Source organism: Agelaius tricolor, unplaced genomic scaffold (assembly GCF_023055355.1).
Source record: "Agelaius tricolor isolate 1412-34295 unplaced genomic scaffold, bAgeTri1.0.p SCAF_7, whole genome shotgun sequence".
Lineage (NCBI taxonomy): Eukaryota > Metazoa > Chordata > Aves > Passeriformes > Icteridae > Agelaius > Agelaius tricolor.
Window position 1 is genome coordinate 33,349,818 of NW_027269267.1, and position 23,524 is coordinate 33,373,341.

At 37.3% G+C, this 23,524-nt stretch overlaps 1 protein-coding gene across 1 annotated transcript in view; it reads left to right on the forward strand.

Moving 5' to 3' along the window:
• GABRG3 (gamma-aminobutyric acid type A receptor subunit gamma3) overlaps nucleotides 1-22,718 on the forward strand; it is a 155,986-nt gene extending 133,268 nt beyond the window's left edge. The window contains exons 4-6 of the mRNA XM_071429970.1: nucleotides 18,286-18,506; nucleotides 20,825-20,907; nucleotides 22,681-22,718. Of these exons, the coding sequence (XP_071286071.1) occupies nucleotides 18,286-18,506; nucleotides 20,825-20,907; nucleotides 22,681-22,718 (342 nt within the window). The remainder of the gene's footprint in view (nucleotides 1-18,285; nucleotides 18,507-20,824; nucleotides 20,908-22,680) is intronic.
• The last annotated feature ends 806 nt before the right edge of the window (nucleotides 22,719-23,524 follow it).

Below are 23,524 nucleotides of genomic sequence, written 5' to 3' on the forward strand. Positions count from 1 at the left end.
GAAGCTCATAGGGAAAATGATGCTTGCATCAAACAGCAGTGTCTTATTTTAGAAATATATTAGGAGAATATAAACAGGGCCTTGGTTAAACACTTGTGTAGCTAAATGGCAGCATTCAAATGGCAACTGCAGTAATCATAACTCTATTATAGTTTTAATGTCATAGTATGTAGTTCAACATCTCTTCCTGCAACTTTCATGCTATTTCCAGCCAAAACAAAATATCAATTAGCTCTATGGTATGAGTAGTTTCAGTAATTTTTCTATTCCTATCGTATCAGCAAAATCTGTCCGTCTCCATGAATAGAGCTATATATAAATATTCTGTGAGAATTTGAACACTCTGGACAGAAGATGTGGATTAAGAGTTTTTACTCAAGCAGTCCTTCTTTGTTAAGGAGAATCTAAAGAGTTGGGGTTTTTTTTGATGGTTGTTTTTTTGTGTTGGGATGGAGATTTTTGGCTTTCTAGGTTTTTTAACTGAAAAATAGTCTTCTGGTAGAATTTTGGAGAAAAGGCAACCTAACAATGTAGCTGGGCAGCTGGTACACAGTTTAACTGATGTTGCTCTGATACTATTAAACTGTGTCATATTTGAATGAGATTAATTTATGTCTTCCTGGTACAATGGGGGAATTAAGAACAAGGAGATCTTTGTTCTTGAACATATGAGAAGAGTTCGTGATGCTATAAGCAAAGATATTATTTTATGTGAAAAAAGTTCAGATATTGAGGTTTTGGTCACAAAAATATTTTTACTGTTTCTGGATGGTATTTTTGTTCGTCTCTTATACAAAAAAAGTAATGATATAATGCTGCCATCTTGTAATTATCTCTGTTCTCAACTTTCATCTGCCATGCACAGTTGGCAACAGATGCTCAGGCACTCTGCAGTGAGATGCTCTTCAGCCACAGACTTTACAAGTATAGCAGTGCTGTTGAAAAAGTAATCATGTGCAGAGCAGTATTTCAAAGCTCCTAATTGAAAAGGAGAAGTAATTTCCACTGGGTAACTCACATCCATTGTGCCAAATATGGTTTGAAGTGAGTTATAATGTTTTCCCAAATCTTTCTAGAGATGTCCATTTAAAAACCTCTGCCCTTCTTTTAAAGGGACCTGTGCAGAGGTCCCATAACTGATAATTTGGAAGGATCTTCTGGAGACTGCCTTTTACAGGATAAGCAGACCTTTTGTATAATTGATTAATCAGTCTGATAACAATTTTTTTGTCCCAGCTGGCACTTCTGCAACAGAGCAGTTCTAATTTGCGGCACTAAAGTGAATTCTTGGAGTAAACCTAACAAGGGGCAGCAGGAAAATGTATCAAACATTAACTATTTCAGAGATAACACTGCTTTTGCAAAGGCAGGTGTAGGCACTGCCTAAAGAAGGTGGCAGTGTTTCTTAAGGTAAAAAAAGTCATGTTTGATTCTGAGACATGTATTTTGTACTTTAAATAGGTTTTTAATGCCTACCATAGTGATTTATTTTTTCTAAATGTACTGATTGATATGAAGATCCTAATGTCAGAAATCATTATGTAATTCTTTGAAATCATTGTACTTGTTACATCAAAAATACATATGGTACATGTAGGAAACCAAAACACTTAGGCTGTCTTCCTCATTTTATACCAAGCTGCCATCTCAGCAGAACTGACATTTTAAATCCTTTTTGGCAAGAGATACAGGAAAATAATTTTGACACATGAAACGTTTCACTAAGTTGACATGCCTGTATCGCCTGTCTGTCCCAAAGCAAAGAGCTGCACTGAGCATATGGAGGATGATGTTACACCTGAGATGTTTTTGGTTGTTTTGTGGGATTTTTGCAAAGCTGTACTGCAAAAAAAAAAAAAAAAAAACCAAACCAAAAAAAAAAAACCAAAAAAAAAAGCTGTTTCAAATATATATTACTTATTATACTTACTATAGCTGATCTTCATGAAATTAAATATTTTGAGGTGGACAAACCCATATTCTGTGAGAGAAAGGGAAACAATTAGTATGACACTGGCAGTGTTTTTCAGGATGTGATCACTCTTCAATCAGGTGAAATGTGACTCTTCCTTCTCTTTGCACAGACACAGAGAACTACAACACCTGGTATGTTCTTTAACCTTTAGGAATCTAAGACAATAAGAAATGAAACAGCAGCTCTGTAGTGGAAGATAAACTGTTCCTGAAAATTCATAAATCAAAAAATCTTAGTTGATAATCATAAAATGACAGAAAATCAAAAAAACATGTCATTCCTATGCCTAGAAGTACTTCCAGGACTAGCTGCTACATCGCCTTTTCAGGGACAGAGGTGAGGCTGTAGTCACCTTCTTCCTGCTCGCCTTGGTGGTGGGAATGACATTTGCTTTTCTCCAGTCGTTGGACACTTTTCCCAGTCACTCTGACTCATCAAGGATTACCCAGAGGGGCTCTGCAGTCACACCTGGCAGTCCCTTGGCACTGGTGGGTCCTGCTCTTCTGCCATCATCATCTCCTTTTCCTGACCAATCTCTGCATCATTTCATTACCAGTTCGAGGTATGAGTTTGTGCAAACTTTGGAAGCATTTAAGGGCACTGCACTTCTGCAAATTTCAGTGGGATTTGAAGGTGTGCACATGTTCTTTTCCAGACTGAGCTCTGAAACAGCACTTTAGCTTTTGCTTGAGCCAGAGCTTGATTTTAGCATAGAGGTGCCACTGTCAAATACATGAATTCTGATAATGTGATAGTGTAAAATGTCATACTAACTGTTTTATCTTCAACTGATAAAATGAAAAGGAAGATCTCTAGTGAGAGGCAAGCCTGGACTGCAGTCTTGAGATAAATTTTGCAATTTTTCTAGTTCCTGTTTAGGTTACAGTGATCTGCACAATGTTTGAAATCAGGTAGAATTAAAAATTGCAAAAGCATAAAGAAAGAATAAAGAAAGCACCACTTGTATAATTTACTTGTACATTTTCTGATAGAAATTCTTGACTGTGTAAATCCAAAACTGGTACAATTTTTCTCAAACACTTCTTCAGACCCTATCTTTGTTCTTATTTTCCTAACATTTGTCAGAACCACGAACTCATTCATCAGTATTTTGCTCAGTTTAATTTATCAGATTTGTTGCTTTCTTGCTATAAAACTCGGTATTTACCTTCAACAACACATGTATTTTGGAACATTTGCATGCACAGTCACAGTGATTTCATCATGCCATATTCCACTGCAAATAGCAAAGAGTGAATATCTGCTGGCATGCATATTGTCATGCAAGGGTCTCAGTGAAATTGTGTAACTCAGAAGTTAATAGAAATTTCTGGTCAAGTTATTTTTCTCATTTTCTCATTCACCTCCTTGGGAAGATGGCAATGAAGTTTTGCTGGGTTCTGCTAAGGTGTAATCTGTCCTCCACCCTCTGCACATGGAAATAAAAGAATGTGGAGGTAGGAAGAGATAGGATATTTCCTTTTTGCTCTGTCATTGGGGCCTCAGCAATGCAGAGCAATGATTACAAAGAAAGTCCTGCATACTGTCAACAGAGAAAATTGTCTATTTTGATAGATTCTTTGCGAAATTTAGCTGCAAAAATCTAGAAATTGTTTACAAGAATATATAGACTGTGACATGTGTTTACTGTTTGATTGTTTTCTTTTTGTCACAGTTTGGGCAAATTTTCAACATACATAAAGGTATGATTTCTCAGCCAAAGCTGCCCTTGTTGTGACTTTTGTGTTCTTGAGGCAATAATTTCTTTCAGGAATTTTGCAAAACTTACTTTTTTGTAATGTTAAATAAGATTATGTTGTGATCATAACTTCATACTTAGAAATGGCTGTACTTTTTTTGACTGGAATGAAAACAATAATTAAAAAGTTGGTCTGAGTCATTTACTTGACTCTGATATTGCTTTTGGTATATGTACTGAAAATAGATTTCTATAATGAGACAAGTCAGATCCCATATTGTTTGTTGACATTAGGAACTTCACCTACAATATACCAAAATGATTTTGATATAGAAACTCTTAGTTACATAATAGAACTGCATTTTCTGATAAATTTATCTAAAGAGAACCTTATTTACCTCATAAATTTGAGGCTTTTAGCATTATCCTTCTGGGTGTATAATTTAGAGCAGCCTTATGCTGAGTTGTCCATGAAGTTCCTAATGTTCATTATAAACCTTATTTATACAATAGTGTGTGGAGTACATGTCACTTGGGTTCATATATAAAAATATTTTTGGCAGGAATTGTGATTAATAGATTAAATATTTGGGTCTCTGATAGGAATGGAGATAATGCTTTAGATTAATAATACACTTCTTGCATCAAAGCTGGCTCTGGCAGCAGGTGTTACACTTTGGTCATTGACTTGTGTTTGCTTGCTATTCATCTGGATCAGTTTGGGCCTTTGCCATTTGATTACGTTATCTTTTATCTACTTCAGAATTCTCCTCCGCACAAATATTTTAATGACGCTTCAGCTTTGTGCCTTTATTTCTAGTTTCTTTGGTTTTCCCAATAAAAATGTGATTGACCACTGTCAAATATAGTTATTCAACTGGCTTAAATTGCCTTTTTTTAAATTTTTTTCTTATGAGAAACAATTGACTGCTAAAATAGTATGGAAATTTTCAAGGTGTGATGCAAACGTGCTCTTTTCCTGCTACATTTCCTGATCTACTGCAATGCCTGCCAAATTTAAATGAGAGGTCTGAAGAGCTGTGACATTCACTCCAGGCTTGGGCATAAATCAGACCTCTCTGGGAGCATAATTCATGCACTTGACTGACACACAAACACCAGGAAAATTCTGAATTTTTTTCAGATTTCAGTATTTATAATGGGCACAATTCTGATTTCTGGGGTACCTAAATTAACAGAAATTACATTTAATGGAAAGGACATGTTTTAGAGCATTGACTTTTGGATAGCCATAAATATCTTTGGGAGAATAGAAGTCAGAGCTTGACTTAGACAGGATTGGAGAGCTAAGATAGAAGGACAAAGCTTTAGCATGATATTTTTCCTTTTCATCCAGTAATTGTCTAATGTGAGTTGCATAAACTCTTGTTCTTGTTTCACTGTTTGGCTAACTTTACAAGAAGCTGTATATTGCAGTCAAAGGAATATTTTTGTCTTGATCTTCTGGATCTGTGAAACTAATCTTTCTGGTGACACATTGATATATCTTCAACAGAAGGTGTGCAATGTGCTGCCATCCAGCAGCAAAATCTGCTGAGTTTGCTCCATAACACACCTTTAGGCATTTTAGTTTTTTGAAGCACCTCAGCATTTTTGGTCAGAGCTTTGCTGAGTTTTTCCCCTGAACTTATGGTTCATATGATTTGAGTAAATAAATGTTTTGAGGAATGTCTGCCTACCTTTGTTGACCCTTATCTGGATGAAGATTTTCATGCTTGGAAAGAAGCATCAGTTATACATTTAGTCTTCATTCTTTAAAACATAATCGTGCTCAGTTTTCTTTAATTTTAGATTCATTGACCACTGGCAACTGTCCAAAGTTGTCCCTTGGATGCTTTTAATTTTTAATTTTGTAGGATTAGAAGTTGTTTTTTTTCTCACTTGCAGAGTAATTAGTGTCAGCTTATTATCAAAGAACATTAATGTCAGGTAGAAGAGTTCCTATGGTTGCTGTTATGCACTCCTACATCTGTGTATTGTAATAAGAAAATGATGAAAAGAAACTCAAATAAAGGATCAGCTGAGAAAATGCTTTGGTTTCATATTTGATCACTTATTTCTCCCAAGCTGGTAATGCCACTTAATTATGAAGGTTGCTGAACCAAATGAACAAAGTTGCAGCAGGTGGCCAGTTTCCAGCTCTGATGAGTATTCATCTTTATGAGTTTGGAAAAATATATAAACTGTGTTAGGCTTGCTTCTCAAGCTTTGTTCACTGTAATGGCAGCTGACACATGTATGTATTTATCAACTGGGCCTGATGTTCACTTTTTAAAAAATGCATAATTAAAAATTCAGTTGTTCAATAGCTGCTTTCAAGAATTCTCACATTCTTTAGTTAATTTTTCACTCAGTTATTTCCTCCAGAGCAATTTCAACCATCTTTCTCATGTCTTTCATTCCACATTTTGAGAATGAGAAAAATCTGCTTCCAGCAGTTTGTACTTTGAGTCTTTTGTTTTCCTTTTTACTCTTATGCTAGGAAATGAAAAAGTAAGGATTTATGGAGGATTTCATTACCAAAAAAGCATGTCCACTTCTTTCATGTTGTTCCCAATGAACTAGTGTTTTGGTATTAAAACTGCAATAATAACTTTTCTCTTTCATAGGCAGCTGAAATTTATATTATAAATTTTTACATGAAGCGCTTCACAGCTGGGCATTATGAAATCTATTTTGGAGAACAACAGTAAAATAGAAAATTGCCATAGAAAAGACATCTCTTTCTTCCTGTACTGGGGTAATTTTTGTTGAATTAGATCTTAGTTTTTCTCTCTTGCTACGAGTTTAGAGATGTTCAGGTGAGGAAGTGTGAATCTGTATTGATATCTGGTAAAAATGGAGATTACTGTTAGCCCTTGGACTTTCACATGTCTTCTTGCTGTACTTCCAGTTGTCTGCTACAACTCAACAAAAGGATAGACCATGAAAGACTTGTCCTATTCTTCTAGTGAAAGAAGCTTTATTAATCTGGGCCAGTTTGAAGTCATTAAGAAAGGTTCAGAAAACTTATGCTGGGAAGCTTACCAGGTCTATATCTTAGCAGTGGAAAGTGTTCAAGGCTGGAGAAGTTTTAGCAGGATTCAGGAAGAAATACTGCAAGATTCTAAGCAAAACATTTCTTTCCGTCTTGCTTAAGCTGAAATTGGGAAAAAGAAAAACAAAACAGAAGTAGTAATAAAACCTCTCCCAATTTAAGGACAGTATTCAGAAAGGAAAAAATGCTGACTGAATAATCCAAAAGACATGAGTCAGAGAAATGTGACTGCGTCAATATTATTGTTTTGGTCATTAAATAATAGAAAGTGACATACACTTGTGATCAAAGGGTCAGCCTGGGTCCATGGAGCACAGAACACTGCATACAAACATTATATTGACCCCATGATTTTCCCCTGTAGCACATCCCTCTGTAAGTCCATCCAAACAAAACAAACAGATCCTGCACAAGCTCTTGTGACTCTGGAACAGTGCTTTCCCTGTGTCTCCCTGGTTCAGTTCCCAGCTGCCCATGTCAGTGTGTCCCCTCAGCTGATGGCTGAAGGACGGGGGGGGGCCCAGGGAGGGGATGCAGGGCTGGGAGGAGCTGGGACTGATGTCAGGTGGTTACCATAGCAACAGGGAGGGGACCAGCCGAGGGTGGGGGAGCAAAGGGGGATGGGGGAGTGGCAGTGTTACCATGGCAACAGATGAAGTGCCTTCCTCCCCTGGGTTGAGATGCAGCTGCCCTTATGTAAAATTACCTGCTTGGTGCTGGGGGATTTGGGCACAGCATATCGAGGGTGCTAATGTTACCATCTATTTACATTAACTATTTCATTTCTAGTTCAAAAGTGAATGTATGTGGGATATAAAGCATTTTTTCCCACACAAGCTACACCCATAATTATCTCTTTTCATGGGTCACAAGTTGTAGCAGAATTCCTTCTTATTCTTTCTAATATAGTGTAAAAAGCTGTGTGCCAATATCAGGAATTAATAATGAAGTACTAGAAAACATGCTGATTTAAGGTGTGAGTTTGTTTTGCACATCTTTTCAGGACTATATTTCATTTTCCCCAATGAGCTTTGCAAGACAGATCTTAACATTTCTTGTTTGGGTTCTTTTAATTTTTTCTTTTTTTCCCCCTTAATCATATTTTCTGGTAATTTTCTTTAAAATTTCCCCAACTGGTGAGTGATGGCATTTGTGAACATAAGAGGAATGTGCTCATGTAAAACTGATAGGAACAACCTGAACTCCTGAAATTTCAATCATTGCAGGGCCCAGTGAATGGCAATCAGCCATCTACTGTTTCATCTGGTGTCCCTTGTGCCCTGAATAGGGACAGTGAAGAATTACCAATGTCAATAGGTGTTTCAATAAGTCTCACATCAAAAAAGAATGGACTGAAATCAAGGAGGAATTGGAATTTGGCTTGAAAAGATGGGTTTTATGGCGTGGCAAAACTAATTCTGGGTGTCAAACCACATAATACAAGAAGATTTGGGAGGAGGTATGGCTTGGATCACTGGAGCTCAGGGCCTTGGAGTTGGCCATAAAAAGAGATCAAAGCGGCTGAGGCAAGGATCAACCCCAAGATACTTATCCTATGAAAAAGCCTCTTTGCTTCTGTTGTGAAGCCTAGGTGAAGCATGCACACGTTTACCTGCTGTGTTTTCCTTTGAAGAGGTGGGCTGTGATTTGGAGTGCTCTTAGGCTCAGAAATGTGGGAAGGCTGGGCTCAGCCTACTAGGGCAGCTAGCCCAGTCTTATGGGCTCTGTATTTTGCACATGAAGTCTCAGCCTCCTCTCAAAGCATGCTCCCAGTAGTGCAGAAGCAGAGAAGGCTCTGGTTTCACCTGAGCCAGCAGTTCACAGGGTGCAGGGCTGTCCTGGCTCCTTTGGAGGCCAAGAGCAAGAAAGGTTTGTACACAGACTCATTACAGACCATCCTCTTGTGCCTACGTGGCAAAACACTCATCTTATTTTTAGAGCAGTTAAACATTTGCATTTCCCTCATATGCAAATTAGGGCTTTTACAGATGAGCTTTTTTTTCTGCTACTTTGTGCACAGTTGGCTTTTTTGTGCATCATTTTGTTTAATTAGAGTAACACCTATTCACATCCCGTGGATATGGGATATAACTCCCCTGCTTGCTGTGGCTTCATTTATTTCCCTGATTTCTGTCATCCAGAATTTTAAACTCTCCTTTTGGATCCTATTATGTTGTAATAAATTTAGACTTTGTGACCTGGGTATGTCTATTCTGCTAAATCAAAGATATCCAGGGACCAATACTTGTCCCCAAGACTGAGTGGCACCAACTGGTGTATGTCTACATTTTTTTAGTTTTAGCTGCCTCTGTGGCACATTTGCCTTGGGAGCAGAAGTGCAAGGAATTCAGCTGGCAGTAAAGTGAAGTGAATGACTGGGTGTGTGGTGCTTGAGCTATGTGTGTAGTCTCTCTTTATTCAGCTGTGGGGATACAATCACTGAGTTAGGGTTTGTTTCGATCAAATGCAGGATTGTATTTATGTATTTTGATCCTTGAAAGTGTTCGGTGATGCGTGGCATGATGGTTTGAGATGGTAAAATATTCCAGATGAGCTGTAGCTTTCCTGCATCTTGGAGAAGACATGAATGCCCTCAATATCTCAGCTTCTGAGAAAAAGAGGTTGTAATTTTTTTGTTTCCCAACCATGGTGTTGTAAGAGTGCAACTTTCTGGGACATTTGGGTTCTTTAGTGGAGTGGCATGTGGGATCTTAAGGTATAACATGGCCTCGGGAGGTGCCCTGAAAGTGCCTCTGGAAGAGAGCAGCTAGAACAAGACTTTTACCTACCTGATCTTCCCATCTGCCTCCTTAAAAAGTATTCCTTACCATCTTTTCTCTCACTCAGAATTCTGTGTGAGACCATCACTGTACCTGACCCTCTACTCTGAGTGTCTGCTTTTTCATGACTGCCCTGTCTCCCATTTCTTTACAACTGTTCTTGTGCTAAGAGTGACAGTAAGTGTGAAAACATCATGGTAACCTCTCCTTTCCTAGGTTCCTGATGGCATAAAAGACATTTCAAAATATTCTTTCACTTCTTAGGTTAAAAGGCACTCTTTCCAGTTAAAAAATCTGTTTCATACAGAGACTATGAGCATAAAATCTTTTTGTGGTTTTGTGTGCAGTCTTTGAGAATGCATTTATTTTTTGTGAAAAGTATAGTTTAGGTTCTGTTTTGAATAAGGTCATGCCTCAAAAACTATGTTTATAAAGTCAGTAAGTCTTCTATTGTAATATGTAAATACTATTGAGTACCTTTATAATTTTATAAATTTTTCAGATATCAGGCATTCTTAGGAGACATTGATAATGTACTTTATTATATTAGGTACAGCCATTAACATATATTCACAGTCTCCTAATTTTCTTTCTTTGTTTCTTCTGATCAGGGATTATTAATTTTTATTTCTTTACTATTTCCACAGGAGTTAAGCTTGTCCTTGTGCATTTATGTTACTGAATTCTTAAGTTAACAACCTCAGTTTCTTCAGTTATGCATTTTTAGTCTCTCTCTCTCTCTCTCTCTCCATCCCAACTGCTGTCTTAGTAGTAAAGCCTTAAATTGCAGGTCAGAGTGAGCACTGTACTTTCTCTGTCAGTCCCAAAAAACATTGTTCCTTCCAGCAGCAATCTTCTTAGGAAGGACTACTCTGATTAGCATTTTGAGTAACAGTGCTCACCAGTTAACAGAGGTGAAAAGTCTGCACGCTGCCATGTGCATCCCCTGCACTTCTTTGCATGCTTTGGATACCTCTTTTCTAAAGCAGACCAATTTTAAGCATATACAGTTATGTCTCATCAAAGGCAAAGCTTCTCATCAGGCACAGTCTGCAACAGGACATGAACCCTGACACACCAAGAGAACAGGCTGTGGAAATGCAATTGTGGCATGATCATAGCAATCAGGATGTCTTTGGGAATGCTTTAATAGCAACAGAACCCAACAAAAGGCTCCAAAAGGAAGTGGGAAGTGGCAATACTTAAAAAGTCTTCCACCAAAAGGGGAGAGAACAGAGCTACAGCTGATTTTCTGAAATGCATCATTTCTAATTTCATGCTCTGTTGCTGACTGTGAAATGATTGATTGAAGCAGAAGAGATAATCCATCAATGTGGAGTGAAGAGAAGTCTCAAAGAGATGTCAGGGGATGGGCCAAGCCAAAAATCTCCAGCTCTTCCTGTAACTGAATGGAAGAATTTATCTGGAATGAAGAAGGGCTAAAGCTAGCCTCCAAAGAGCCAAAATAGGCAGAGGGAGACAGACAAGTGTTTTCTCAGGGAAAGGAAGTGCTATATGATACTTGCATACTTTGTTTCTTGTGTGAAGTTAGATGTCTTTCCCTCTTTATAATAGCAGAAAATCATCAGAGAAATAACATTCTGAAGCAGGCAGGAGGCAATACTACAGTGAAGAAGGTGAGCTTCCATCCTTCTTGCCCCAACATTCCTACTGAGTCAGTGATGAGAATAGCTTTTTTTTTTTTTGACTCAAAGCATTCAGCTATGGAGATGATTGGTGCTGCTTGCTAAAATATTTTGATTTTTCTAACTAGATTAGCCCTTACATTTGTGGTGACAATCTCAATTTTGAATTTGCTTCTTCCGCTGTGTTTTGCCCATGGAACCATGATGCTTGTAACAGTGTGAAAGTACCAAAGCAAATTCTCAAAAAAAAAGAGCAAGTTATTGAAAGCCTTTCTATACATAAAACAGTTTGGAAAGTTTTCAAACTTATATATTTTACTACTACTGTAAAACTAATCTTTAATCTCTTTCTTTTGACTGTCTTTTGGAGGTAAAGCCTTAACACTGATGGGAAAGATAAATTCAGATTAAGAAGAGAAAAAATCCAGAAGTGGGAATATGTTGCCCACTCTTCCACTCTCAATAGAGGCTATTAGGAATTAGGTTCTGGAAAGGGAGCAGGAGCACAGAGAGTGGAAACAAAGTAAACTGGTGGAGAATGGGAAGATGATTCCTGCTATGCTGTCTGTTAGGCAACAAACCCAGTGTTGTATATTGTGGGAAGTAAATACACCCCCATTAACTCCTGGGCAGCCTCTGGAAACACAAAGCTCCAGCCTGGCAGATACTCCAGGAAAAGTGACAGGCAGCTCTAATGGTGCTACTCCACTCATCCCAAGCTCTGCTGGAAGCAAGGCAAACTTTCAGGACCTGTGTGAGAATTATTGTCTTCACGGAAGGCTTGTGTTGGTCTTGGTACCGCAAGAGTTTTGAATGTACCCTGCATATGAAGTGCACTATTTTACTGTGTTTTCTACAGCAAATATAATTTATTTCTTTCTGCACTATTTCCACAAAATGAGAATGTAGGTTTCCATTGGTAGAACTTTTAGTTCCTTTCCACAGGATATCTGAGAGCTTTTAACCAGTTCTTAAAATTAAAATGCATGTTGCACACAGGGTGCAAACCCAAGCAGAAGCTGTCAAGCAGTACTATTAAGGTTTACATTAAAGCTTAACATTTTAAGCCTTCTAGAGGTCTCCTGAGATCACCATAGTTCCTGACTTTTCACAATCTATACAGCATGCAATCTGATCAATAATCAGCACACATTGTGTGGCAGCTGCTGTGGAGCTACTTATTTCCATCAATACCAAAAATAGGTATGATCAAGGTACCTCTTCAAATTATCAAAAGTCTGTTCATAAGATGGACAGAGGACAATTTTCTCCTCACTCTAGCCCAGGGTAAAATGCAATAAATCAGGGAAGCTGAAGGTGGCCTGTGCTCAAGAGAATTCTCTGTGTTTTGATATCAGACATGTGAATGTACTGGTTCAGGAAGAGGGAACCACTCATTCCAGGGAGTATTTATATATCCATATATATATCCATTTATATATCCATTATATATCCAGGGAGTATTTATATATCCATACTCATTTCAGGGAGTATTTACTCTTGCACTTGTTTGTCACACAAATAAACAGGCAGGTGAATCAGTCATTGAACTTTTCTTTTAGTGGTGAGCTGGGCTGGAAAAAATATGCTTTTATTGAAAATCACCTTTGAACTCCTAAGAGATTACTCACTTTTAATGTTCTCAAGTGCATCAGATTGCAGAATAAATAAACAGACATAATGAGCATTGCTTTAGTATTTGGGACATTTTCTATGAAAACACAATATCTCAAACCCTTCCCTTTGTACTTCTAAGCCAAGCGTGACAGGGGCATAAAGAAAGAACATTCCTGTGTGTTTACCTGTGGTCTATGGCTGTGTGCAATAAGGGGGAGACTCCCAGTCTTTAGAGATTTGCTCCCATGTCTCTCCTGTTTCCCTGAACAGCCCCTTCCCATGTTCCCTTTTAAAACATAATACTTAACATTTCTATGACATTTTGTACATAACAGACTCAACCATTATTCATTTTTTAAGCATACTTCTTACTGAATGGTTTAGGCTGAAATATAACAGCAAAGTTTTTATTTCCAGAACAGTTTTAGACTTCCAAATGGGATTTCCCACTTCAGTGAAGTCCAGCCTTTTGGTAGCTAAAGGAGATTTTATCCCTTACACAGTTTATTAGAGTAGTTCCAAGCTTCTACAGACAATGTTTGTGGTGTGTTGTGGTGTGCTGGCATGTTATACAAGGGGTGTGGGAGGGCACAGAATTATTGTACTATAAACTGGACCCTAATTATGTCACTATTTTTAGTTGATTACCAGCCTCACACAAATGCCAGTAGCAGCTTTAATGATTTACAGTCTCACTCTATCACCAATCAAGATAGAGGTTCTAAAATGAAAAAAGTTAAAACTAAAAGCAAAAAGAGTCTAGTTGGCAGCAGTAAAAACCTGAAAAGTATCATGCAAGAAATTCTTGCATTTTTTCCAAGGACAGGATTCTTGACATTGTTGTTGCTGTTATTGTGAAGAATTTTGGAAATGCAGAAAAAATGAGAAGGCTTCGGCAGAAGCAACAAAGGAATACCACACTGTTTATCCGTAGTCATTTGCATCCATTACCTGACTGTGACAGCCTATTACATCATATTTTTCAGAATTAAAAGGAGACATTGTGATAGGAGAAAAGCTCCATGTATTACCAACAGCAGGTTAGCTACTCTTTTGACTGAGAAAACAATTGAAGACTTGGTTGAAAAGAATGTATTTTTCTCTGTGACTACAGATAACTTAGACAATGGCATTTTCAAGGTGTTCACAATCATTAATCATTCCTACACAGTTGAAGGGCAAATAATTCAGTGCTGACTCTTGATTATTTTCAAAGTACTAATGAAACCACATTAGGAATATTTGAAAATGTGAAAAAAATAAAGCTGAAATCAAGTAGTTGGAACTTTGACTATCTGCAGCTATTTTCAGGTAATACTGTTGCTAAATCTGGGTTATAGCTTCTGTCCAAAAATCACTGAAAATCAAGTAGGTAAAATTGTCTTTAATTTCTTGTTCCCTACATAACCATAGAACAGGAAAATACCATCTAATTTTCCTCATCTCATTCAGTCATTTCTCTCAGCCAATGTTACAGATTTAAAGAATTTATACAATTTGAATGGGAAGAAATGTTCTACATGAAACAATTACTTGCATACTGTGCAGGTAAAAAAGCCCTAATATGCTTTCTTGGTTTTAGGAGTTACTTTTGGAAGCTATGTGAGCATTGTCAGGTGTCAAATTACGATCCCATTTTCAAAGAGAACCTCATAGGAGGTGATGCAGAGGTTTTCAGTGACAAAATGTCCCTTATAATTTTAAGATGATACTAAATGTTTCTTGCAAAGTCTTCCAAGTAGGACAATCTGTCTCTTTACACGATGAAATATATAAGGTAATGCATTCATTTAAGGTTACATTTGCAAAAAAATGTACCCATGAGAAATTCTTTGCTCATAAGTAGCTGTGCAACACTGGGGAGTAAAAAAGAAAAACAAAAAGACATTTCACACAAAGATACTCTGTAGCTGCCTGAAATGAGGCTCTGTATTTTCATACAATCAAACAAAATACAAATAAACTGATTGAGTTTTCGTGGGAAATGAATGCCTTTTTCAAAGTTTGGCTGCTCTGGAGTGAATGCATCCAGGCACTCTGTGAATATATGGAAAAAGTAGGAAAATCTTGGGTCTGTTTAGGTAGCATGGCAAACTAGGTGCTATTAAGACAAGAAGGCTTAGTGACAGAACACTTTTCTGTACATGACCTCAATATTTCTTGTAGAACATGTTTTACCTTTTTTGCTGCTGGGAAGAAACCTTGTTTAAAATGTTGCTGTTTTTCACTTCTTTCTGTGTTCATTGTAGCAGTCAATAGTTGCTGCCAGGAAAAAAAAGAAAAGGGGAGAAGGAAGAATTGGAAGATTATTAACAAAATTACTGATGCAATAAATAAACAGACATAATGAGCATTGGTAGAACAGAACATGAAGAATATTTTTAGAGTCCTAGGATGTTGTTTCATGTGAGACATCACATCACTGAAACCTGATGTCCTGTCTGAACTCTCTAAGTGCAATCACTGTGTTTTGTAAAGATCTAAAATGGCAGGTATTAGCTAGAAAAGGAAGAGTATTATTTTCTTTTATCATATGATATTGACCTGTCTGTAAAACCAACATAGAGACCTTTCTTCTGGCAGTTTCTTGTTGGATGCTGTGTGCTGGAGATCACAGTGTACCAGCTCTGTGCAAAACAGCGTATGGGAGCTGTTGCCTTCACTGGGAATGGAGTATCTGTTGTCAGTGAAGATAGAGGTAATTTTCTGAAATATGCATAGAGTTGGAACCATTAGAAGTGGAGAATTGAGTGCCAACTTCAAAAGTGACTTATTTGCTTGGTTAAAGACTGAAGAAATTCCAAAGATTAATGTAAGGGATGTACTGATATAACATTCACTTCCAAAAGGGATTAATGGTGAGAATCTCAATTCAGATATTAAATGGAAGTGTGTGTTTATTTTTCCTGGAAAAAAAATTGGTTTTGTAATTTTTATGTTCTGACTGAGGACTGTAAATACTTTAATTTTTTTTTAAAAATAGGGTTAAAGTGTTTAAAAAGTCAATGCAACTAACTTCAACTTTAATGACTTTTCTTTTAAAAATGCTGCTTTTTTTTTTTATCATCTCAGTTTGCCAAAAGAAAAATGAAGGTTTTTTTCAGAACTAATTAACTCTAGAAGATCTGGGAACCATTTAATTTGAGTTGAAATTTTTTTATTAAGGGAAATGGAGTGACCCATTCTACAGGTATTTTGAATAATGATCATTGGTGGCAGCAATAAATAACAAAGATGCAGAACAGGAGTTGGGCAGTGGTGTTAGCATGACCCTGTTTCTAGGCTGATGTAATCCATTTAGCCAGAGTGGTTTACTGGAATAGAAACCACAATGTTACATTTACACTGCTCCTGGGGCCCACTTCGCTCAGATGTAGCTGCAGTACCTTCTCATGGTAATGTATTAAGGAGCTCAGGGTCTTTCCTGTCTTTTGGCAGGGTAGAAATCCTGAATACCTTAAATCCTAAAAATCATTAAATATGCATGATATACTAGAAAAGAAATATGGTTACTCCTAAATTTAGTCAAAATGAAGCATTCATATAAAATAAGCTCAAATGTGAATATCATGCAAAAACTTATCCTGTGAAAAGACGGCACTGTCATTAGCCAGCTGTACACAAACGGTCTTTGGTTCTATAAATACAGATTCTCACATGTGGGCTAGGAAAAGCAACTCTACTCACTCAGCATTTGGAGAAACCCATAGACATGTCTGGCATATTCCTCTCTACAGAAGCTGAATGTGCCAAATACTTGTCACTAGACTTTCAAAGGCTAAATGCAGTTGACTTAAAAAAAGAACATCAGTGCTCTGACATCTAAAACCTGGTGCATTAAGGATGTTCTTTCTGAATAACAGAGGTACACTGTGTACATTACATTACATGCCTCAAATCTGTGGAGATGTCATCCATTATGAAAGAAAAGTCTCTTCAGATTCAAATCTGTCATCTTTCCTGCAAAACTAAAGCTAATAATACAATGAGAAATAGTAGTGAGATGAGCTATGAAGGAAAATGGTCTTTATTGCCTTTGGTGGCTAGGCTTTAATTCCTGAGGTGATCTACTATCTGGTGTTTGGATACCTGCTAGTGCCACTTATGCACCTTTTGATCATTTATCATCTAGAGATGTGGGGCCCAGAGTGTGTTTTGGACTTGGATTACAGTGCCAGTGAATTGGGTTTCCTGGTGTTATAACATCAGCTTTGAAGGGATGGCCTGCCAAAAATGTAATAGCACAGGAGAAACAGGTGGCTCTTAGTAAAAACACTGTCCTCAATTCAGACTGCAAGCTCTACTAACTGTCTATAAAGAAAAAAATGCAATAATACTGCATTGAAACCATAGCCAGAAAGAAGTGAAATAAAAGCAAACTCGGGGTGGTCAAAGACATACTAGACTTTACATACAGCCCTAATTAGCCTTTATTCAGATATACTGGGAGTGCATCTACCAGGGGTCCTAAAGAGATGTTTTCCTTTGGATTATTCCCAAGCCCTGTATTAGCCCCTGTTGTAGAGCACACACTTTGTGCCACATCAGCAAACGTCATCCCTGTCAGAGCCAGCCCTGTGGTATTGGGAGGGTATTGCATGGCAGACTCAGAAGGATGTTTCCCTGAAGTTCAAAAATAGAGCAGTCTATTATTCATTTTTCAGTCTTTGAAAAGAGGAAGAGGAACACAAGCAGATGTAGCATGACCTTTTCCAGCCTCCAGTGGCTTGAATTCACAATTCAAATACAAAATTAAAATACAATTTCTTCCATGGGGTCTTAAATGCATAAACCATTGTGTTTGTATGTTCACCTGTATAATTTTGTCGTCCATGTGTACTTTAATTTCTGCATTTATATGTACTATGATGGCTTACCTACAGAAACAGAATAGTAAAACATGGAGTAAATGGAAGGACAAATTTCATATAAATTAAGGTATTAGCATATTCAGGGATGAGTGTTCAGCTCTTAGAATCAGGGTCTGTAAAAGGAGCTCATGCCTGCCTTTTCATTCTACTGCAGTGTGGCCTGAGAAAGCGTGGCTGAATAATTGGTAGCAAATGGAAAAATTATTTTATTGCATTTACACAACTTGTTCCCTAAAAAGCATCGCTATAATCAGGGGAATTTACCATTCTCTAGCTTATGTCTGTTGGTCCTGTTCATCTTTCATGTCTCTTATGGGTTCTATGACAAAGTCTCTGTAAATTATACCTTCTAGCTGTGACACTTCAGAGACAATGAAAAAGAATATGCTAATGCTGAAATTGTTATAGCACAGGACTAATGGAAGTGAGATGTTTAGCATGTTTCATTAAGCAGCTAGATATTAAAAAAAAAGGGTGAAAAAATGGAAAAAAAGTATTCCTAAGGCAGTAGAAAAAGAAAACACAGCTCCATTGGCCAGAACATACCCTGTTGATCTACACCGGAACAGACCTAATCAAATACCAAATAGTGAGAAATGTGGAACTGATTTCAATTGATGTATTATGCTTTCTTTGCAGGAATATCAAATTGATATATTTTTTGCCCAGACGTGGACAGACAGCCGTCTTCGTTTCAACAGCACCATGAAGATACTGACTCTGAACAGCAACATGGTTGGCTTGATCTGGATCCCAGACACGATATTTCGTAACTCAAAGACAGCAGAGGCCCACTGGATCACCACCCCCAACCAGCTCCTCCGCATTTGGAATGATGGCAAGATCTTGTACACCCTCAGGTGAGCACTTGGCAAGGTGCAGGGCTGAAAGCTTCTCCCAGATCTGGTGTAGTAAGAGTAATTTTCAGCAATATCTTTGCTCTCCTCTGCTGTTTTCTTCCTGATGTGTATGTGGCCATGCTTTGCAAATATTTAATTATTCAGGCATAAGTACTGCCAAGTTTAAAAAACAAAGTCTTGTCTTTCTATGAACGCGACCTTGAGAAATAGGAAATAAGTCTGTCTAAATTGGACAAGCTGGGCTTTTTAGTACTTGTAATAAAATCGGGAATATGTAGTCCCATAAAACCTGTCAAAAGCCTTTTTGATCGGAGTTAGATGCAGGGTTGGATAAAGCATTTTTAGATTCATGCTAATGCCAATACTTGATTCTTCAAATAAGTCATGCTGAAAGATAGTCTGTCACATCTCATCACAAGGGTGAATTGCTGGAGGAAAGGCTTTTACAGTTTTCTAATATTTGTGATAAAATCGACTATATGGTATTAGAAATACTGTATATATTTGCATTTTAAAAAGCCTGTGGAATCAAAATATGTGTTTACTTGTGGAAGAGATGAGATGTTCAGAAGGGAGTTTTGCCATAAGCCATGTTCCACAAGGGAAACTGTTTCAGAGATGTGCCTTTCACGCTACATTTTCTTCTGTGATTGTGTTCAGCCCTCTCAGTGCACCTGAGAGGGCTGATCACACTTGCAGCTGCTCTCGGGCTCCAATGCAAAGTCTTTGGAAAACATTAGGAAAGGAAATAAACATCTGGAAAAGCTGCTGATATTTTTAGTGCCCTTTCCTTCTTAGGATTGCTCTACTGTGAAGAGCTCTTGCTTATTGCAGTTGTCGTTAGCTGAAGAGTTTGGGGATTAAGGTGTCAGCTCCAATATTCTCTTGGTTGGGTTATTGGGGTTTTTTTCCCTCAGGAGATTTTGATTATTTATTTGGTTGGGTTTTTTTTCTATTAAGATCTGTTTCAGTATTTCAGGCCAAGTATCTACATAATAATAGTAGTTAGACTTACGTACCTCTCACTAAAGAAACTATTTGTCAAATGGACTACAAAATTTGTCTAAACCAGCTAAAAGTATGTTAATACTTGACCCATTGGAATGAGCATTTCTAGTTTGTGAAAGATGTTTTGAGTCCTTTTTGATCTATCAGGTTGACCTCATTTTTAAACAGGAAAAGCTGTTGGAATGATCATTGTTAACACTGTGTAGTTCAAGCCAAATTTATCTAAGTGTCACGATTGGAATGACATGGAAGAGGTAGCTAGTGTATGCCCTGGTGCTGTCAGGTGTTGATGGGTGTTATGTGTACAGGAGGAAGTGTACAAGGTACAGTCATGCTCCTTACCTCTCCATCTTCTTCCCTGCCCCTTTTAGGGTGTGAATGCCCTCCTGCTGCAACACTGCAAATCCTCTTCCAGTGGCAGTGCAATCATTTAATAATAAGGGCAATTTACTACAGTAATGAAATTCCTCACAGGTGACCTGTTCCAAGACAGTTTTTCTCTGTGCCATCCTATATCTGAGACACAAACCTTTCACCATAAAATTTTTAATCTTTTTATTTAGTTTCCAAAAGGAAAAACCCACATAGCCCACATGCATTAATTGTCATGAAACTATGTAGCATTTTTTAAAAAGACTGTACAATAAACTAGCACTTAATTCAATTTCCCTGAGTAAGTACATTCACTTTGTAGGCTATTAGACTGAAGATTATTGATTTTTATCAGTAATTTTAAAATTGGCTGTGTTCATAGCATACTTTGTTTTAGGGATGTCATGTAAAACCAGCATTCAAGTAGGGATGGAGATGTTTCTGCTTATCTGTTTGCTGCATCTGTACGATAAGAATGGCATGTAGAGATTTATTAGGTTTTGGAGAGGGAGCCTGAAGAAATTGAAAGAATTTTAAGTTCACACTATAAGTACACATGGAGAATATTTTTATAAGTTTCCCTCTGAAGTACAGATTTTGTGGAATTGCATACAACATGAGCCATATTTCCTGTTATTTTTGTAAAGAACAGTTGTTTTCATCCCAGAACCTTCTATGATGAATTGTCTAGAGAAACACATATTGCACAGATTTCCTGGGATCCAGAAAGTCTTGATGATGTGTCTGAAATTATTAAAGATAATTATCGTTGTTTTGTATAAATAGCCACCGAACAATCTGCAAATATGGTTCTTTCCTTTCAAGCCTTACTTATGGATATCAAATCCATTCTTGCATGATGCTTAAGGTTACCCTGCCTCCTCCTCTGGCTGTTGCCTGTACTGGCACACAGTAACAGACTCTTGGTTTCTTCACAGGCTTACCATCAATGCTGAGTGCCAGCTGCAGCTGCACAACTTCCCCATGGATGAACACTCCTGTCCTCTGATATTCTCCAGCTGTAAGTGCTTCTTTGATGCCTTATTCCTGTGTATGCAGGGGCATGAATTTAATTTTGATTTCTGTCAGGTTGGTCAGTTGTTCCATAACCAGTATAAGAAGTGAAGGTTTGCTCAAATATTTAGGGAATTTTTGTTATCCTCTCTTGCACTTCTGATCAATGGACTTATGACATGAAGTCTCCTGCATATTTACTCTGTTATTTTTATTAGAATCAGACTTTTTAGCTGATACCATAGTCACAAACTCAGCAGATATTCCTACCATTCTGTGCCATGTTAATTTATACAATCACTTGACATTGCAAATGAGAATTGAAACCACAGTTTTCTGGCAGAGGTGCACAGCATGGGGACAGGCCCAGAAATCTCTGAACATCTGAGTTTATAGCACGTAGCCTGGTAATGCCTCTCTGTTTCATAGTAAAAGTAAATGGTGCAGCTACTGTAAATCTCATTTTCCTTTTATTGCTCAGCTTTGCCAGCAGTCCCAGTGTTGTGTTGTATGTTGTGTTGCTGGCATATTTAAAACCTTCCTAACAGACGAAACAAATACATGGGAAAACGTATGGAAAACAAAAGTCAGGTGAGTTAATTCTGGGGTCCAATATTACTCTGAGAAGTTATCTTCATACTGATTCATTTAGAAAACTTTGAGAGCTGTTTGTTTATAGGAATACCTGCACAGTTTTGTACTCCAAAACCGCACAATGCAAAGGTTTTAAAAACATCTTTAAAAGGATCTCCACAAAAGATTTTAATCTTGACAATCTATAAGACTCAAGATATGTGTTCTTCAGAAAGTGAAAGGAAAATGTATCATTTTGTCCATCTATTTAGAAATGAGATTATCTCCCTAATCCCTTTTAAAGTGATAGAAGAATAACAGTATTGAATATTTTCATAATAAATATGCTATTGTGATGGTATATATTTCTGTTTATAAATATTATATAAACAGTGATCCACAATCACAAAACAGATTTGAATTTCTGACCCAGGATTTTTCTTTTTACCCAGGAAATTTTTTTTTTTAAATCTGTCACATAAATATCTCCCTTTCCTCTAAAATTCTACCACTATGTTGCCAATTTTTTGGTTTTTGTATGTATAAGTGAATCTGGGCAGAAATACACAGTTGTGTGCTTAGTTCAGGTTTGTGTAATAGATGCATATTCAACTACAAGAGGCAGATAGCTCCTGAAGGAGCTTTCCTGCTCATGAACACTTGTCACTGAACTCTATGCACCTCAGCTATCTTTAGTTACTACATAAAACTGCTCTTGTGGCAATCTGCTGTTGTTTTGTTGAAGAGCTGGGAAAGGTTTGTGAACTTAAAAATCAAATTCCAGAGATTTAAGGAAACCTACTAAAATGTTGGTTGAAGTCCAAAGATACTAATTAAACCACATAAATTCTATTGTTCCTGTGATAGCAATATCCAAAGAAAGTGAACTCCAGTAAACAGGAAGTCACTTCAAACCTTGCATTCCCTAATAGCTAGACAGCTGCTAAATGGAAGTAAGTTATGCTCTATGGTTTTTATTGAAAGAGAGAGGATATCAGTGGGTACTTCAGCAGGCTCTGCTCCATGGCAAAGTTCCAAATACATTTTGCAAATGTTCCTCCTAATTTTGATCTATTAGCTCATAACATTTATGACCTTGGAATGTATGTGTTTCCATCAGACATGTACTACTGTCTATGGAGATGGAGATTACATTGGATAAAGCAGAATATGAATGTGTTGTAGTTCCTGTGTATGTTCTTTTTAGTTTCTTTCCAGATGGAGGACCCTGTAGAGGAATATTAAAATAATATTTTATAGTTTTGTCAACCTTTTTGGTCATGTTGACTACAAGGGTTTATTTCTTTAGATTCATACTGAATTATATTTTTTTCCTTGAACAGTTTTAATGCTGCTATTGCCATCATACAGGACATCTCCTGTATGATTAGTTTGTTACATAACTCACTTGTATTTTCACTCTTGTGTACATTCACAGCAGTCTCCAGCTAGACAGCTCTCAGTGGGACTCAGGAAGTGAATGACTGAGTGAATGCATGAATGATTTATTACTGCCTTCTATGACAAGTTTCTGAAGGGACAAGCTGATTAGGGATTCCAAGATGTATGTCTTTGAATGAAATAATAACCTTTGTAGAATTCACAGCTCAGCTCTGCTTCCCCCTTCTTCCCTTCCGTTTGTTCCTCAGCACACAGACAAATCTTTTTAGTTTCCACTGTAGGCAGGCACAAAGAAGCACAAGTTTCAGGAAATATTCCACACACCTCTACACACAGATGAAGTTTAATATTTGAAATTTATGACTTTTTATATAAATTTCCCTTGATATTTCAGAAGTAATGAAACTCATCTTAAATTTTTTCTAGAATATTTACCTCTAGTGCCAGCTAATTTGCACCCTAACCCTGTTGTTACTCTGGAGACAGTTGATGTTCCCTCAGTGGGAATACTGAGCTCTACTTCATCTGGTTGCCAGGATGAATAAGGAAAAAACAAGGCTTTATAAGGCTTATAAAAAGGACCCATCTCAGTGTGCTAACAGTAGTTACACCTACCCCTCCCTGTGGAGAATCTTGTTCAAGAACAAGCT